Source organism: Apis florea, unplaced genomic scaffold, assembly GCF_048593485.1.
Source record: "Apis florea isolate Af1SG1 unplaced genomic scaffold, ASM4859348v1 contig_3585_pilon, whole genome shotgun sequence".
NCBI lineage: Eukaryota > Metazoa > Arthropoda > Insecta > Hymenoptera > Apidae > Apis > Apis florea.
Window position 1 is genome coordinate 1,992,154 of NW_028256788.1, and position 15,721 is coordinate 2,007,874.

A 15,721-nucleotide genomic window follows, 5' to 3' on the forward strand; every position below is an offset into this window, starting at 1 on the left:
CGCTTGTTACGTATATATAAATCGTTTATAAATTTCGATAATCGAATTTCGCCAAAAGGAATATTGCTCGAATCGCGAAATATTTTACACCGTAAAATTGATCGATTGAAAATTTTCTTCCTCCAAAACGTTGAAATGAAATTATTAATTTTAATTAAAAAAAAAAAAAAAAAAAAAAAATGATACAAATTTCGATGTTAAAATCTTTTCTTTAAAAATCAATGCTTATTAGGATATAAACGGAAGAAGCTGAAAAAAGTGAATGAAAAAAAAAAAAAAGAAATTTGCATTCGTTAAGAGATGCAACGAGGCAAGAAACGTTTAACGAATCTGACGAATTTTAAGAGCAAGATCGCTCGTATATCACGTATATACGATTATCGTTTCGTTTAACCATCCGATATCTCGTTTCGTAACTTTCTGACACGATTACGCTCCTCTGACGTCCGCTACAGTCTCGCGGGTTTTACGCTTTTGCCTCGGTTTTATGTGTCTTGACCTCTGCCGCAGGAATTCTCATTCGATTTTAACGTTGGCCTCGCGCAACGTTCTATACAGTCAATGTTATACTCGTTTCCAAGAGGTGGGTCGTTGGAAAATACGATTCGAAGGGAATTCCGTGGGATAATTAAACGAAACTTGTTTGAGACAAGTGAAGTTATTTTTGCTCGATCAAATTTTTTTTTTTTTTTTTTTTTGATTGAAATTGACGAGAGACGATTCTTTCCTTTCTATTTACACCTTTTTCCTATCTTTTGAATTAAGGTGGAATTAATTATTCGAAACAATGGGCGAAAATTTATGGGCAATATTTTTTGTTGATAAATTTTTTCTTGACGAAAAAAGGGATTAGCAAAATTGAAAGAACGGGCGACAGCTTTCCATTCACTGCAAAACACGATAAAGTTTGGAAAGTAAGCATAATTACGTGACTAACGGGAATAACGTTACCCGGTCACGAATTGTGGATTACGAAAGAAAAAAGAAATGAAATTCCCCCGAGTTCTTGGTACGTGTACGTGACATTTGTAATGACATTTGTATCTGCATTTATCCGCGAAACGTTGTACAATCGTTGAAAACAAGAAACAATCGATTTAGAATGTGCAAAGTAATCTTGACATCGAGAAGAAAGTTTTTATAATTGCTGCGTTCCATCTCTATGTCTCTCGTATCTAGAATGAACATAATATACATGTTACGCAGTATATCATAAGTGTACGTGCACGCGTCTGAAAATAACAATTTTCATCGCTTTGTTTCGTAAAATCGTCGTGTCGAATATTTTTTCAATTACGAGCGATAAATTTTCCACCAGCTGTGCTATGAAAGATATAAACTGTACTAAAAATGGCGTAATAAAAAAAATTCCTTCAATTTAGAGTCCATAACCAACACCGAAGTTTTATTAAGAGTAGAATATACTATATATATCTCGACTTTTCAACGTGCAACGTTTAGAACATAAAACGTTGATATATTCGTGGAACATCTCTTTTCTGGAGGATAGATTCTAGATTAAGCGAAAATAAACGCAAAAGTTGGCGTACAAAAATATCGATGGAGGCTTGTTTATTAAGTTAAAAGAAGTTTAAGCTGGCGTTAAATGAAGCGAGACGGAGACAGAGTGAGACATCTTCGTTACATTGGAATACCGTGGCGTGGCGCTCTATGTCATTTTTTCTCCGTCTCGCTTCATCTAACGCGAAATTCAATCGCTTATAACTCAATAATCAAGCCTCGATCGACACTTTTCGTACACCAACTTTTCCGTTCGTTTCGACTTCTGGAATCGACTCTCCAAAGATATCTCGTGAATTGTATTAACATTTTTGTACATGTTTGAATCGATATTTGAATCGTGTTGATTACCAATGCAGTATGTGCACATTGAGCGAGAAATCTAATAAAACTACAGAACTTCCTTTATTTGCGATTCAAGTTGGATATATAATAGCTTTATACTTATATTTCTGATTGTTTTCTCATAGTATTACAAGAGTATGTAGTAACTTGAATGGACTTGTTCTTTCGATTGATAAACGTCTATTATACAAAGGTGCAAGACAATAGAAATCGTATCTATGGAAATATACCTATAATAGATCGAGCGGTTAAGTTCTCCATCATTCATTGTTGAACGTATCGAGTTTAATTTCAGGAAGTTCTAGAATATTTTTCGATAAACCTCGATCAATGTATCTCTATTACCATTAAAGCAAAAAAAAAAAAAAAAAAAAAAAAAAAATCTGGAATCTTCGATATTAATTGTTCTCAACATCCACCAACATATATATTCTTCTTTATTTCCATAAAAAGAATTTTACTTTAACTCTTTAATCCCTTCGTATCGTACACGTACCATAGAAATCCCGATTTGATCGCTTTTTCCTTTTTTTACCATTCCAATTATCCATGCACCCAACCGGCGAAACAGGAGCATAACTTTCTAACTATCGAAATTACGCAAGACACTGTGTAATTGCCAGCAATGCAGGAAGATTCTGTTCAACCACGTGCACGTATCGGAAATACGTTGCGGGGATGTCGCGTGGAAAATTATCGACTCGAATCGAGTTTTTAATATCCGCATAGGCGCAACTATCTCGAACAAAAAAGCTCGACGATGCCTGAATCATCATCGCCCGTTTTGCAAACATCGCAGCGAGTGACTAACAAGTTGAAAGTTTTTCAGCTGTTGAATTCTTCTTCTTTCGTTCTTCTTCTTCCACGGATGGAATTCTTCCGTGCAATGTATTCGGAAGAAGATATTTCTCGATCGTTCTAGAAATATAATCGGTTGGAGGAGAGAAGGAGATGGAGGATTACGTCGAAAACCAGGTGTTCCTCGAGCGTACCTCGATATTCCTCTTTTTTGCGAGAAAAGAAATCGTTCCTGTGCACCTCGACATATTCGCAGGTGTGTTTCCAAGGTACGAGGCGCGAACAAAAGAGCCCACCCGCTATATCTGACCCGGCAGAGACCTCAAAGGAGAGAAACTAATAGAGAAGAAAGGAGAAGATAATTCTCCTTCGAGGTCTGTGTCCGGTTTATGTTCACGTGTATGTACATAAGAGCTCAAGACACGAGCCTCTTATTGGATTGCGAGTGTTCCAATGCAATTGTTATAATTGAAATTGAAAATTCAGGAAATTGTTAATTTGTACTTGCGTCATCAAGATTTATTGATATATATATATATATATTTTTTCTAATTTTGATTTCTAGAGTAATTTTTAAACGTCTTATTATCAAACATAATTATTTATATATAAAATTTGTTATTATCAAGCTTGTTATATAACTTATTATGTATAATAATATACGCACAGCTGTGTTATTCATTAAACTTTCCATTTCGATTTATATAATGAACCGTGGTGAACGCCGAACAAATCGAATTTTGAAATTCGATTGCTACTTAACCCAGTCGTATTTGATTTGTCCTTTCAAATTTTGCAATCTAATAACTTCCTTGGACTCTGAAAAAAAAAAAATCCCGACTTTCTCGCAATTTCTGTTAAATAATCGATTCCAGAAACCAATCTTAATTTACCACAATGATATCCTATTCACAAATTAATTTTTAATCCTTCTTTTTTTTTTTTTTTTATATAATTTCACAATGAAGTACACAAATTAACGTATCAATTTGCGTAATTCTTGAATTTCCATCACTCTCACACTATACATTTCGATCTCTTTCAGAATCGACTTTCAACTCTACCAACACCTTGTGCATCTAATATACCCACTTGAAAGAGGCTTTATCCGCTCGTAATTCTTTCAAAAACGCCGCCTCTGCCGCCCGAATATACACCGTCGCTCTTACCTTTGATTTTACGACCTTGCTACAATAAAAGAAATAAGTGGACGGCCATTACAATTACAATTAAGCTTAATCTAAAAATAGAACGAGACCATCCACGGGCCTGGAACGAGACCGAGCCGGGTCTACTACACGTCAAAGTGGATCACAATTTCAAAGGAGCGCACACGCGCACGGGAAGACCGCCTAGCATGACGACATAACAGGACAAAGAGTTTACGCCTCGCATACGATACCCTCTCCCCGTGAGAGGAGGTTTTATTCGAAAGCCGCGTAACTGAACTCCCGCTTACTTGGTCTAGCGGTCTCTTATCGTCGGCTCAACCCGACGATCTCGTTTCTCTGGCCTTTCGTTGTTGTATGTGGTACACAGCTTTGAGCAGACAGCTTTTACGTCACTGTTTACAGTGGAACCTTGATTAGCCAGTTTGCGAAAGCGGATCGTCTCGGTGCCTCTTCTTTCTCTTTCTCTCTCTCTCTCTCTCTTTGCTCCCCTCCCCTTTCCTTTTTTTTCAATTGTACACAGCACATACACACATAGCGCACAGTGCACACGCACGAGAGTGGCATGTATCGAGGGAATTCGTGTTTGTTGAACTGGGTCAATCGGATCCACGTTTTTTTCTAACGCGAAGATCATCAAAGACGTCGTCGTGTCGCGATGCTGGCTCGAGTATGTTGTCAAGGGTACGCCAGTCAACTTCCCCTCCTCCCCCCCCCCTCTCTCATCGTGTTTCTTATCGTTTGTTGTTCGTTACGTTTCTACGTTTGAGCGAGATGTTCGTGGAAAGAGAGAAGAGTTCAAGAAGGGAGTTTAAGGGGATTTATAGGATCGTTGAATGAAAGGATTATTATTTGGAATTATAGTTTCCTTCGTTATATTAAAATTGTTTCACTTTTTCTTTTTCCATTTTCGTTTCGGCAACATTGTGAAACGGAATTTTTGATTATCTTTATTATTTAAAAAGATAATCATAAAAAGATGCTTGATATTTGTGCATTTAAAACTACATGTTACTGTATCAATAATTATTATTAAGGTATCTGTGAAGCATCCAACGCCTAGCAACAATCCAAGGACTCCACATGTGATGATAGCAATGGTATCCTCCACAATAGAGCTCAAAAATGAATCGAGGAAAAAAGTGAAACTCTCAGAGTTCGTTTTCTCAAAATAGTTATTTCCATTATTTGTTCCCACGTCTCCCTTTCTTTCTTATATATGACACATGTAAATAAATATATTCCTCGTTTTCTGATTATATTTAATTTTGGAAATATAACAAAAAGATTTATTCTTCTTTAATTAAAGAAATTTGATAATAAAACAGTGGCAGAAGTGGAAAATAATTTATGCCATTGTACACACAGTCTCGAGGACACAGAACATTTAAGAAATCCATTGCATTGTCCGCCATGAATCATCGATACGTTTCTCCAAGCTAAAGTACAGACTTGCGACTTTGTTCCTCGCATTGTTATATTCATATTCACAAGATTTGCAATCCGCGCAAATATTCGTGTTCTTTGTTTAAACGAATGAAAGATCTCCTTCGAAGAAATATATATAATTCGAACAATTAATTATATATCATTAATATATCATAGATATCATTGTATACATTGAAATCGTTATACTTCCCTTAATAATGATTCACAACGCATAAATTTGCCGGCCAAGAAAGAAGCGGCGTTTATTTTCGTGCGCCATTCAAGAATCTCTTCGACGTGGTATTCCATTCACGTAATCGTCAAATTAGCGTGTAGCGTGAAAGTAATTAGGAACTATAGCCGAGAAGAAACAAACTTGCTTTCCCTTGGCTTCGACCAAATCACGGAGAGAAACGACCACGAGGAATCTCGGACGACAGCTGCTGTCCGGTCAGAGGCCATCGTGGATTATTTCGAAACTGAATCTTTCGAAATTTGCCGTATGTTCCGATTTTTTTTTTTTTTCTTTTTGAAACAAGATCCTATTTTACGATCGAGTGACTCACAACTCCTTTTTTGCGAGAGTCAAATAAGTGCCTAATATAATTCTAAACGAAATATCTTTGAAAGGGAAGAGGAGAGGTTATCAAATGAGAAAAATAATTATTGAGACGAAAAATCGTATACAATTTAAATGATTTTCACTGATTTCAAGGAATTCGATTCGATTTCAATACGAATGCAGGAAAAAATCATTTCTTGCCGTTAATTAAAGGCAAGTAGCAATGGAGTATGACAAATGGGACGGTAAATATTATCTAATCTAGTTGAATGAAATAAGGTACAATAATTCTTCAATGAACGAGTTACTTAATCGACGAACATCTGCCGGTCTGAAAAATTAGCAGCTAGTTTAACAGCTGGTAAGCGCTTTTCACTTTGAAAGTTTATTCGTTCACCAGGGATTAAAGACATCGCGTTTGTTTATTGAAATCTTCGAGAGATTTCCCCCTCCCCTCCCCCCTCAAGCATTGACAGTTTATCGAATCGACAAATTTCTTCTCTTTCTCTTGAAGAAAATTTTAAATCGGGCGATCTATGTTACTTTTTAATTGTTAAGTTTCGAATCAATTGTTCAGGAAATTAAGTTATTTAGCTTATCTTTGCAACAAATTTGGAAAAATTTCACTCGAGTTTCGTTCCCTCTTTTTAATTGGTTTCTCCCTCATTCTTGGGATACGTGACGCTCGTGAGATTTTCTCAGCTTCGTTGGTCGGTCGACAAAGAAAAAAAAAAAACGTTAAAGAGAGGAGAAAAGCAGGCATCGACGATCCAAGACATCGGATTATACCAGATATTTCCAATTAAAACTTTTGCTTCCAACAAAAAACGTGAGAATATCGAGGCATTTAACGTATCGCATTAATTATCATATCTATTGAATCGGTTAAGTGAAGCAATTGAAACGATATAGGATATATTAATTACTTTAGATTACATTAATTGATTGTATAGATATACATATACATATATATATAATGGAATGAAACCTGGATGGAAGAGAATTAATATTTGTAAAATTTATTTTATTTAAGTTCACGCGATTTCGATTTTTTTTTTTTTTATCTTTTTAATTCAGATTTGTAAAATATCGTATAATTTTTCTATTATCAATAATAAAGAAAACGTCACACTTGGGTAATTTTTCGTGCTCGCTCGTGGAATAATTATTCTGAAAACTTTCATCAGCGAAACGTAACTTTCATATCCAATTTTACTTCTTGTAAAGTCGTATTTCGCTATATCTATCACTCTTTCAAACGATGGCAAGATATTGGACAGAAAATGATTGCGTGTATATATCTTATAAATAAAAGATATCGTACTCTACTTTTTTTTTTTTTTTTTAATAACACGAAACTCCTTTTTACGAATTAATAATAACAATCTTGATAACCATCGAAGCTCGAATATATTTAAAATATTTAAATCTTTAAATTTTAACACTTGCCTTTGTGCAATTTAATTTTCCAGAAGAATTGCCTGTAACTGGATGTAACGAAACCAAGGTAAAAAAAAAAAAAGAAGAAGAAGTTGCGTTAATCTTCTTATCACTTCTTATCATTATTGACAAATAGTAGCTGTTACGTGAGATGTATCTTTCTAGACATTTATGATTTATTCATATTTTCTGAATATTTTTTTAAACTCACCTATCTTATGTTTATTGTAAACATAGAGTCGATATTGATTTAAAAAATTGTCTGATTAATTGTTCACGGTCTCGCAATGTCTGTAAATATTTAAATAATAACCGTTTAATAACCAACGACCGAAACGTGAAAATATATAAAATTTTCTCTCGAGATGGTGAAGATTGGAAGAAAGAAATAATCCAGCACGATCCCATTGAAATTACAAATTTCGAGCCGATTTCTACATAAATTTCTGGCAACGATCGCGTGTAAGTAATCGAAAAAACGAAAAAAAAATTGTAAAAATATAAAACAGAAAAGAAGATTCGAAAAAGCGTGAAAGTTATATTAGAAGAGGGATCGTATGAATAACAGATGAAACTCTCTCGTGTTGCGATAAAAGCAATAAAACTGTATGATAGAACGTTAGAGAAGCTTCTCTCATAAAACGGATTGGCGAAGGAAAATTGTGCTAACGAGTAACCGTGTTTCGTGTTCCAGATAGAAGGGTATTAAATCCAGTCGTGATTTTCGTCTGAAGTGAAGTTCGCATTGGAACAGTGTGTGTATATACGCAGATGTATAAACGGAATTTACACGGAACGATACAATATTACCTAGGAGACATATTTAACTTATATACACGTCAATCTCCGTGAAAACGCGAGAAATCATTCTATTTTGAAAAGAGCAACGATAAAAAGAAAAAAGAAACCAGTTCCTAAAGTTAATTATTCACCGACAATAATTGAATTGAAAATATATTTTATGGGTAATTAAGTTACGCAACTGCAATTAATTTTATCGAGTTTCAATGATACTGTTATGATGCTATAATTAATTTAACGATGAATAACATTAGTGTATATTTCAATGTTTTGAAGACGATTCTAATTTATTATGTATCGACGTAGTTTTGTTTTCTTTTTCTTTTTTTTTTTTTTCATTCCTTTCCTTTGCGAGGATGAAAAGAAAGATCGATGCAAATGTACGAAGCGTACGATTAACCGGCCGATGTAATCAGCTTTCGCGTTTAAAAGATTGGAGCATTAACAGGGTTGAGTAACGTTGCTCTTGCGATAGAGACGTCCGACCTAAATCTAGTTTTCACGATCGCTCACTGATAGGCCGGAATTAACCACGCAGTAGTTTAGTTAATGTAAAAAATATGATAATTTTACACTCTATTTGTAAAAATATGAAATTTGTATTTTTTTTTTTGTATTGAAGAAAAATTATAAATATTCATTAAACGCGATAAGGTTTTCTAATCACCCTTCAGCAGGATTTATCCAACGAGTAAATATTACTCAATCGTTACAAAAATCTCCCCCTCTTCGAATTTCAATTTTAATTCCGGTTTCGTGTTCGCGGTTCACTTTCATTGCCCACCACGACGAGAGATTTCGTTGCTTGATCCCGATCGAATCAAGGACAAATATTTTTCACAGTATTATACAAAAGCTGCGGTCGCGCTGTGATCGAGACTCGACCCGGATCTAGACCCGCCACTACAGCGAACTGTGGTGGTAAACCAGTCTTCGCGGATATGTATACCGTCTAATTGACGTGCTCTGTCTAGCTTTGTATTTGAGTTTTTGATTAGATAATTTTCTCGCGTCTCATTGTGAAAAGAGGGAAAAAAAAAATAGAAATTGATATGGAAATTGATATCTTCGGAGACGTGTGAAGAGACAGACTCGATAACGTTTAAAGTACAATGCGATTTCATTTGTGATCAATTTGATTATAGGATATTCGAACGTTTTTTTCGAATTACGCGAGATTTTTATTTTGATATAATGGATCTGGTTAATCTTTTGCATTGTGGATGGAGCGAAGCGATACTAGCGCCACGTGACTGGTAACTACAATATCCAATATCTTTATACGTTTGTTTATTTTATCTATTTATGCATTTTTTAAATTGTAGGTTTTTAATAATATTTCAAAACCTTGAAAAAATTCTATTCTCTGTTTTAATGTGGGAACTAAAATAACAAAATATGGAAGTCATAATAAAGTCAAGACCGAGATAAGAAAAAAGTAATGAAAACAACAGTAATAATTACATTAGCGTTATCGATGGTATTAATGCCCAAGATTTTTCTACCGAATTGTATATTATTTATATAAAAAAATGTGTCAATCAAGAAGATAAGGGTTTACTAATTTATAAATTAATTCGTTAATTCGTATTTGAATTAATATCGTTTAAAATTAAATTTCTTAAGAAAGTTTATAGTTGAAATATATTTTATTAGACAAATTTTTCTGGAAAATTTTTCAATCTCTACTTACTCATTTTTTTCTAATAATTCTTTTCTATAAAAATTTCATATCGCATGTTATATTTTTTAATTCAATGCTTTTTTCTCGAAAACATAGTATTTTTATTTAAGTTCAATTTATCTTATTTTAATTTTATTATAAAACGTTGTTCACGATGTTCACATTTTCTTCAGATTATCATCACCTTTTTTTTTTTTTTTTCTTTTTTTTTTATAGATTCTGAAACAATGCTAACATTTTCTATCATTTCCATAAAGCGTCTTTCATTTCAATAGTTTTCGCGATTTTGAATTACATTCGAAAGATAAAATATATTTGACAATAATTATTCTTCAAAATCATAGAAAAAAGATCTAAAATTATTTTTTTTTTAAAAAATAATTAATAAATAATCTTTACAAATTTATTTCGATTAAAAATTTAATACTTAGAAGAGAAAACAATTTAACTTCAATACATGTACTTGCAAAATCTCGAAATAATTAATTATTAACAAGTAATTCATTGACCTATCTACTTAACAATCGATCGATATCGATTCCACGAAGAACGTATCCGAGCAAGGATCGTCCCAAAAATGGTCATCACGTACTGAATTACTTAGAATATTTTAACCATTATGGTGATCAATCGAAAATAAATCAACCCTTAAGTCATTTCCTTATATAACTTGCCTTCAATCGATTCAATCTCAGCAAAGAACTTTCCGATCATTACTTTTTCGTATATAATTTCTATATAAAGATTGTTCTTTCTTTGCTCTTCCTCTTTGAGCAAAAAAAAAAAAAAAAAAAAAAGTTGAGTTACAGATCCTCAATTATTATTAATTATAATCTACCCTCGTTTAATTGTTGAAACAGCAGGAAACGAGTGAAAGTTGACTAATGAATTTTTTTATACGGAAATATGTATGTCAGCTTCTATAATCAAATAGAAATCAATAGATATTATACGAAATATTTTCTACACACGATACTTATTAGATTGTTAATCTTTGTGACAGTGATTGCTTAATAACGATATTAGATGGATTATGGAAATGTCAATAGAAAGTAATTATTTAATGATTATTTTAAAACGATAATTCGACATCTTATCTTAGATATAATTGTCATTTAGATTCCATAGATTATTTTTCTTTTTTTTTTTTTTTTTTTTGTTTAATCGTTTCTAATGTTTTAATGTTCTCTTCTGAGAATGATTATATTTTTAGATATATATATATATATATACTCATCACATTAAATATTTTAACGATAAATATATCTATAAATAATTATTTTCTTTTATCATTAAGATTTATGAGATCAAAACTTGAAAATGATCCAAGATTTCAACACAATTATTGATTTTCAATAAATAAACTTCAATAAAAATGAGGATGCTTGTCGATTTCCATTTTTTCTTAAAAAAATGTTTATCTATTGTAACTTTATCTCACGTTTAATTTAAAATCTTTAATTTTTATCTTATTTATCGTTATCTTGTATTTATTTCAAAACTTTTAAGTTCTCTTCAACAAGTTCAAACGATCTTTAACAAAATATTCATCAATATAAACTATTACAAAAACATTACTTTCCTTTTTTTCTTCTTCTTTAATTACCATTTATTAAGAATCTGAAAATCGATCACGAAATCGATCATCACACGAACAATATTTATAAAAAGAAGAATCTAAATCTAATTCAATATCCTTTTTCCATCAATTATCTTCGAAAATTGAACCCAACCTCTTCGAAACAGCGACCAACCAATAATAAAAACCAACCTCAGAGAGATCTATCAGAATCCAATCTCATCCAACCTACACATCTATTCAACCTATTCTCGCGACCTCTCCAAAAAAGGGCCTCTGAAGCCATTAATCTTTTGCATACTAAATATATTCTAGACACGATCGTTTCCTATAGAAGACGTGCGATTTCCTATGACCATCCAAATATGGTACGTCATCGTTCAATTAACTGATGCAACGATTTTTTCACGTACTACGGCGCACTGTGCTTTTATTTAAAAAGTAACAACAAAGTTACAATAAAAGAGAAGTCGAAAAGATTTTTCAAAAATGCTATTGAACAAAATTATTATAAATGTTTAATATATGTGATTTCAAATTTTTAAACTCGATTTTTTTCGAAAATTTCGAATCGATCCTTCCAGTAATATTCCACGAATATATAAGATTAATAAACTCAAAATGTGAAATTTTTGCAATTATCTTAACAACTCTTGTCGAAAAGTTCGAACAAATCGACCCTTCCACTAATATTCCAATATATAAAAATAAAATTCAAGATGTGAAATTTCTATTAATTATCTTTAACAACAGCTGTGGCGAAAAATTCAAAATTTCGTTAAAAAGGAGAGATCCTCTCAGGAATACCTTCGCGTATTTGTCGCCTTCTGAGCGGAGGAGGGGCGCCGGTTCTTCGTCTCCTGGCGTAGGTGTGAACCGGTACGATCAGCCTCGGCCTCGGTATGAGAAATCCACCTTTGTTATTTCCAGGCTGGTTGAGTTCGCTCGATTCGCTGTCACTGGTCCCAGTGCTGCTCGATCTCCTCGACTCCGACTCCTCTCTCGCGGATGATCCAACGCGGCTATCCCCAAGAACACCCTCGAGCTGGGAGATCACCTCGGCGTAAGGTTGCCTGTATTCGTCCTCCCTCGACGGAGGCTTGCTTCTTCCATTGCCGGTCCAGTTCACGCCACACTCTCGCCAACTGGCCTCGTAGAGAAGCTCCATGGCCCTCCCTCGAGTCGCGTCAGGGTCCAACAGTAATTCTGGATCCTCCAACACTGCTCTGCCGGGGTAACTTCTCACTTTCATGGCTTGGATTCGTTTCACGATTCTTTTTTTTTTTTTTTAAGTAAAGAATCTTTAAGAAGAATCCTCGTCGTCTACTTTTCGAGCAAAAATGTTCGACTCGTAAAAGAGCTTCTTTTTCCTTTCTTTCTTAAACGAAGAATACTTATGAAAAGTTGAGTATATTTGTTTTACGGTAGATTCCTAGTTTATTCTCTACTTAGAATCCTTAAGATCTCGTCTATTTTAGAGACTATCTTGTTAATTTTACGATACGGATGGATTTTTCTTTTTAGATAAAAGATCCTTGACGACAGATTGAAGAACAAGGATGAAGCAGAAGTGGTGTAGAGCGTTTTGTTAGTTTTAAATGAATTCTTGTTCAGTGAAATCAGATAGTAATAGGATTTCTCTTTCTTTCTTCGAACACAAGAGTAAAACCTGTTTATTACTTCTCTCTCTCTCTCTCTCTCTCTCTCTTTCGAGATTTTTATTATTTGTTCGTTTAAATCAGATAAATCAGATATAACATAGATACCGTCAGACGACCGTTGCTCCGGGTCGTTGGTTAGAAAGGTTTGGTCCAGTGAGACGACCTTGGCTATGAGTCACTGCGCTGGACATTTTCCAGCATCGACTTGCACTTTTCAGTCGAGAATACAAACTCGTATCGACATCGATCGAATCGCTAATTATCACTACAAAATCAGTTCTTTCATATTTCGATCGGCAAATTATCAATCAAGAGATGGTTCTACGTTAACTCGATTTCGCTCAAATCGAGTTAGACGTTTATCAGTGAAAATTCGCCTCGATTTCTCGAAATCAAATTTTGTCTCAGTTGTCAGATAAATCAGAAAGAAATTGGGGACGAACGTATCTGGCGTTTATCCAGATTGTAAGATCGATGAACGCCTCCCTCGATCCTTCTGCCCTCTTGTTTGACGTTCGCGTCACCTCGCCGAGTCAAAACTTCCGAGCTCTTTAAATCTGACTGCGCGTCCCAGTCGCATAAATCACACGGGTGAGCCACGTGTCTCTGAATCTCGGCTGTGGTACGGTTTCCAAACGAATCGAGGAGTTCACCGTCCTTCCAAGGGTTCCAACGACTCCTCGCCGGTTCATGCTTCACGGCGGCGCTCAAATGACAGCCGACAGTCGGCGGAAAATTGCGAGTTGCGAGATTTTCGAGCGGAATAATTGCAGGCTGGCGCGGCGCGGAACAACGATGCAATCTATTTTTAGTCTCCGGCTCGATTTCTTCCGATCGCGTCCATCGATTCCACCACGACTTTGCCTCTCTCTTTTACACCATATCCTCTTCCATATCTTCCATCCCTCCTCTCATTTCCATCCTGATCGTGTTTCGAAATCACTTTTCATCGCGGATAAATCCTTAATCCGTCGATTCGTTTCTCACGTTTCGAAGAAAAGGGGTGGGATTGAACACGGGGAGAGATGATCGTCCCTCGAGGGGACGGGTAGGATGGTGAGGGTTTTCGTCAGTGAGAAGTTTCACTCGCGCGCGAGAATCGTTGGGGAAATTTTTGGACCGAGGGATTGGAGCGTGGACGAAACGGTGCCCTCGCACAAAGGAGGATCCTGACGCGAACGAGGACACTGGCAGGACCACTCCTTCGAGACTGACGCTCACTGACAGCGTTCACGACTGGTGAAATGTACGCCCGCAAAGAGCGTGCACACGAGAAACTCCCTTCCTCTCCGACTCTCGACCGCCCCACCACGCGCGCTGCTCGCGAGAGAAAGGGCAGTGGCTCTCAACCGAGCATGCCTGCTCCCGGTGCAACCACTCCCACGTATGTACCGGGTGACTCCAGAATGGTGCAACGCGAATTTTTATTATTTTTAGGAATTCTGGCATCCGGGTATACTTTAAAGATTCTTTTCTCATTCTCTTACAGATATTTCGTGTTATATCTCGTGTTGTATTTATACGATCGATTAAGTTTATTCAATCGAGTAAACGTTAATATTTGTCCTGCAAGAATATTTATCGGGTGTTGTAATCTATGAAATAGATTGACGAATTGTTTTTTTTTTTTTTTTAAAGATAATCACTTCTGTGAATAATTAATAACGAAGTTATTTGTATTCTTGTGACGATATTTGTGAATAGTTATTAACTCTGTCGAGAAAGATATTTTTTTCAAGGGGAAATTCTATTTTCTTGATTCATTGCATGTACACTTGGGAATCAGGTTGTACAAATCAATAAGGGATTAATGATAAGAGTATATAGAGAAGAAGAAGTACACCAGATACATGAGATATGTTTTATCTGAATTTGTTTACCCTTTGTAAATCACAGTGAAATAATATACCCTAATTGTGAGAATAAGATCAATAAGATATACAGAGGATGTTTGTCAGATATAGTGGGAACACTACAAGCAAAAGTGGAGCAATCTTGATTGAAAATGATTTCTCGTTCGATTTGTATTTTATTTTATTCCTTTATTCCTTCCTTTATTCCTTCCATTATTGTCATTATTTTCTATTTGTGGAATCTTTTACATTTGACTTTTTCGATCAAGTTTCTTTCTAACAACTCCAATATCAAAATATCCGTCTTCTTTTTATTCATTCTGCTCTTTATTTGAGTACCAATTTAAGATAAAATTAAAATCTTTTTGTCTATAAAATATTTTGTTATCTATAAAATACACGTACATTTTTTAAATAAAAATACGAGAAAAAAATGTTACAAAAGAAAATGTAATGTTAATGAAAGTATCGTAGATAATTTAATGCAATTATTTTGATACATTTTATGACACGGAGCAATCTTATAAATAATATTATATCGAAGCATTAATTGCTATGCTATTACAATACGCGAACTTCCGAGAGAAAGGCCATTGGTTCTCATTCTTCCTGATTAGAATAGATAAGGATTTATTTCGAGGATTTATGTCTATTCACATGTCTCTATTTATGTAATGAACACGACATTCAGTTATTCTGATAAGTGTAATAATTATTATAATGAATCATATCACTTTGCTAAACGGGATATAAATTTACTAGCATTGCTGTTAAATAATTTATTTTAACATTTCTATGTATATAATTATAATATGAATAATCACGTACGGTATAATAACGTAGATATCAATTATTTAATATATTAAATTTAATCTATCCT

General features: G+C 34.3%; 1 protein-coding gene and 1 long non-coding RNA gene across 6 annotated transcripts in view; one reads left to right on the forward strand and one right to left on the reverse strand.

Moving 5' to 3' along the window:
• The window catches only part of for (cGMP-dependent protein kinase for), a 69,791-nt gene that overhangs the window by 10,160 nt on the left and 43,910 nt on the right, over positions 1 to 15,721 (reverse strand). Inside the window, exon 1 of one of the 5 annotated variants that reach the window (XM_003694524.4) lies at positions 12,135 to 14,221. The exons of the other annotated variants lie outside the window; for them this stretch is intronic. Within the exon in view, the coding sequence (XP_003694572.1) occupies positions 12,135 to 12,579 (445 nt within the window). The 5' untranslated portion in view covers positions 12,580 to 14,221. Of the gene's footprint in view, positions 1 to 12,134; positions 14,222 to 15,721 lie in introns of those variants that run through there. 5 annotated transcript variants of the gene reach the window in all.
• LOC147656602 (uncharacterized) lies at positions 8,993 to 9,725 on the forward strand. Its single transcript, XR_015294134.1, has 2 exons — positions 8,993 to 9,320; positions 9,390 to 9,725. It is a non-coding gene; the product is annotated as an uncharacterized LOC147656602 (long non-coding RNA).